A 3,327-nucleotide genomic window follows, 5' to 3' on the forward strand; every position below is an offset into this window, starting at 1 on the left:
TAGGCGTAGGCATTACTGAGCACACTGAAATCGGATAACAATAAATTGGATGGTGCGCAAATGGCACGTTTTAGCTCTACGATATCAGTTGTAACCCAAGATTGAGGGAATATATATCAAAAAGTATGCTTTTCTCAGAGGACACTATCGCAAGGCTTTGCATGGTGTCCAAGGCACTCACTAGAATCTGAGTTTTATTTTTTTATTTATTTTACGCGTGCAGTTTTTTTTTTAAATTTAATTCCCCATAAGTTCTGAATTTCATTGCAGCAGAGAGAGCGATAAAGGGGTTAAAGAGAGTAAAGCGGGGAAAGTGAATCAGTATGGAAGAAAATGATCACGGCAACAGAGACGTGGTGGAGCGGCAGGAGTCGGGGGATGAATCAAACAGAGCCATCCTCCCTCTCTTACAGGCGCCGGGAAACCTTCAGATCCCTCACCGGGTCACCAATTTCTTCATCGACAACATCTTGCGGCCGGATTTCGGACGGAAAAAGGACGGGGGCGCAAACCGCGAAGAGAGTAGCCTCGCGTCGCGGGAGAGCCACAACAGCCCTGCCGCCCCTCAGAGCGAGCCGGTGGGAAGCACGGTGCCGGCGGAGGGGACCTCCACCCCGCACACGGTTACGGGGACCAAGAAGCCCACTATAGCCGCCGATGAGCCCCTGAAATCCCGCGGGGAGAACGGAGACCAGTGCCTAAGCTCAGACTCAGACAGTTCCCAAGCCAGCTCAAACCCAGCCCAGAGTCAGCCCATGCTGTGGCCAGCCTGGGTGTACTGCACCAGATACTCGGACAGGCCTTCTTCAGGTTGGTGGCACCGTGCATGCGTTTTACTCTACCGTATTCTCGGTAACCTGAAATACCCCGTAACACTGACCCCGGATGCCTTGACCGACTTCTCCCGAGTAGAGAAGCCTACAGCGAACTGCCCTGTGTAGCAAACTGAGAATTTACTAAATATAAATCCACATAGATTTTTTTGAAATATTATTTAACGCTAAACGCAAATCCCGCAGACAACACGTGCAATGTAGAAAAAAAGATACCACATTAAAATGAAATAAAAATATGGCTTTTCGGTGAGAGGAGGCCCATTTTAAAACGCAAACGACGAAGAAAAAATATTGTTTTTAACAGTAAATCTTGTCATAAATCTTTCTATTTTAACAACTCACCAAAATACATTTAACACATAAAAAACGGCCATTTTTTGAGCTATTACGCACAGTTTCTTTCTTGACTAAAATGTTCCAGTTCAGGCAGTCCTCTTGCAAATTTCCTCGGGTTATGAATATGATAATACCGGGGTCCTACATGTACTAAACAGAAGCGCGCTGACAGGCTGCATGTCCTCCAGAGCAGCAGGTCTGCAAAATAATATTTGGTGCTCTTGTCAAAGCTGCTTTGGTACTTAGAAGCGATAGGCAAGTTGTGTTTGGGATGAATTAAATATGTTTTCACAATTAACGCTCCCTCAGCTCGTGTGTGTGCTGGCCAACAGTGACTGTTTTGGTATTATTATTTCTTATCTTTATTTAAAAGAAATCACAGGCTACAACTTATCTGCCTGCTGTAAGGTTAGTATGTGTATTTGTCTTAGCATCCATCAAAAGTGGTACAACTTATTCTCATGCGTTATGTAACGCTGTATGGAGTGGCGTAGGCGACTACTACGAGTTGTAGAGTTTCAGTTTTTATATACGCACGCACACACACACGCACGCTGATTCATCAGGTTCGGCCTGTATTATGTCGTTTCATTAATGTTTTCCACTGTTTGGAGGTGGGAACCAAGCATTTAGTCCAATTCACCACTAAACAGGCCTCTATCCAAATGGAAAATGTGTAGCCTATCTAATGTGTGTTGCTCAAATTCTATTCACGTTTTCCCACTGAGGAGCTTTTCAAGTGACCCACAAAAACTAAAAGGCAAAGTAGCTTCTCTGAAATGAGTCTGAGTCCGAACTGTAATTCAGCTCACCTGCAAAACAGTGGCTCCGATGTCCCATTGATGTTTTCCCACTGTTGTCCTCTTGGTTAATAATTCCTTATTACTACAGACAGAGTCGGTGTGTGTGCACGCGCTAGTGTGTTTGTGTGCTAGAGAGGAAGAGGGATAGAAACGGGGAGGGAGGGGAGATTTTGCTGCTTGGTTGTTTTCTTCAGTGGACGTGTCAACATTTTACAATCAACCCTCCTCGTTTTATTAAATCTTGCCAAAAGTGCTTTAGGGAATCAAAATAACTTATTTTTGTGATTTGTTGTATGCTAAAAAGCTTCTAAAGACACACTAGCCTAATATCAACAGATACATTTATAGCCATTTGTTTACCTATTTCTCCATTTTGAAGTTTACAAATCTACATATAGGCAAATACTTTCCTTACTCACCTTGATAAATGTCTAGGCTCACTCCTAAATGTAAAGTAGCCTAGTAGAATATTATACTAGTTATTGGTGGGTTTAATTTAAAAACTAACATATTGTTTCATTAATGAAATTGCTTAGAACGCAGTTTGCCGGATTATCGTCCATGTAAAAGTGTAGGCCTACCCATCTGTGTGAAAAGTTTGTTTTGATGCTAATAAACCACTGTTTGTGTCTGTGACCCCCCCACCCCCCACCCCCCCACCCCCATATCACCCACACTACAGGGCCAAGATCTCGCAAACCAAAGAAGAAATCGACCAGCAAAGAGGACAAGCGACCACGGACGGCCTTCACAGCAGAACAGCTGCAAAGACTAAAATCGGAGTTTCAGACAAATCGGTATCTGACCGAGCAGAGGCGGCAGAACCTGGCGCAGGAGCTGGGCCTGAACGAGTCCCAGATCAAGATCTGGTTTCAGAACAAGAGGGCCAAAATCAAGAAGGCCACCGGCGCTAAAAACAGTCTGGCCCTGCACCTGATGGCACAGGGACTATACAATCACGCCACCATCTCGTCGAAAGACGAAAAATCAGACAGCGATTGATTTCCAGAGAAGTCACAGAAACCTCCTAACGAAAAAGAACCTATAGTAATCCTATGATAGATTTTTATAGAGATATCACAAAACTCTACCTACAGGAATATTTAATGATACCACAGCAGATACAAATACCACAAAGTTCTATTACTATCACTATACTCGATGCTGAACCACTACAGATAGGCTATACCAAGGGTCCAGGACACCACAGGACATACAAAAAAATTCTACACTAAGGCTAATCGACTGCTAAGAGTCCCTACAGGAATATTTAATGTCACCATAGGTCTCTATATGTTCCTATAGGAATATTATAGTGATTTTTCGATATGGGAGGTTTTGCCAAGCCTACA

General features: G+C 43.6%; 1 protein-coding gene across 1 annotated transcript; it reads left to right on the forward strand.

The window, feature by feature from the left end:
• Positions 1-323: 323 nt before the first annotated feature.
• Positions 324-3,039, forward strand: en2a (engrailed homeobox 2a). Its single transcript, XM_046048069.1, has 2 exons — positions 324-810; positions 2,658-3,039. Exons 1-2 carry the CDS (start codon positions 324-326, stop codon positions 2,975-2,977), a joined length of 807 nt encoding a protein of 268 aa, XP_045904025.1. The 3' UTR covers positions 2,978-3,039.
• The last annotated feature ends 288 nt before the right edge of the window (positions 3,040-3,327 follow it).

This window comes from Micropterus dolomieu, linkage group LG01 (genome assembly GCF_021292245.1).
Source record: "Micropterus dolomieu isolate WLL.071019.BEF.003 ecotype Adirondacks linkage group LG01, ASM2129224v1, whole genome shotgun sequence".
In the NCBI taxonomy this organism is placed as follows: domain Eukaryota; kingdom Metazoa; phylum Chordata; class Actinopteri; order Centrarchiformes; family Centrarchidae; genus Micropterus; species Micropterus dolomieu.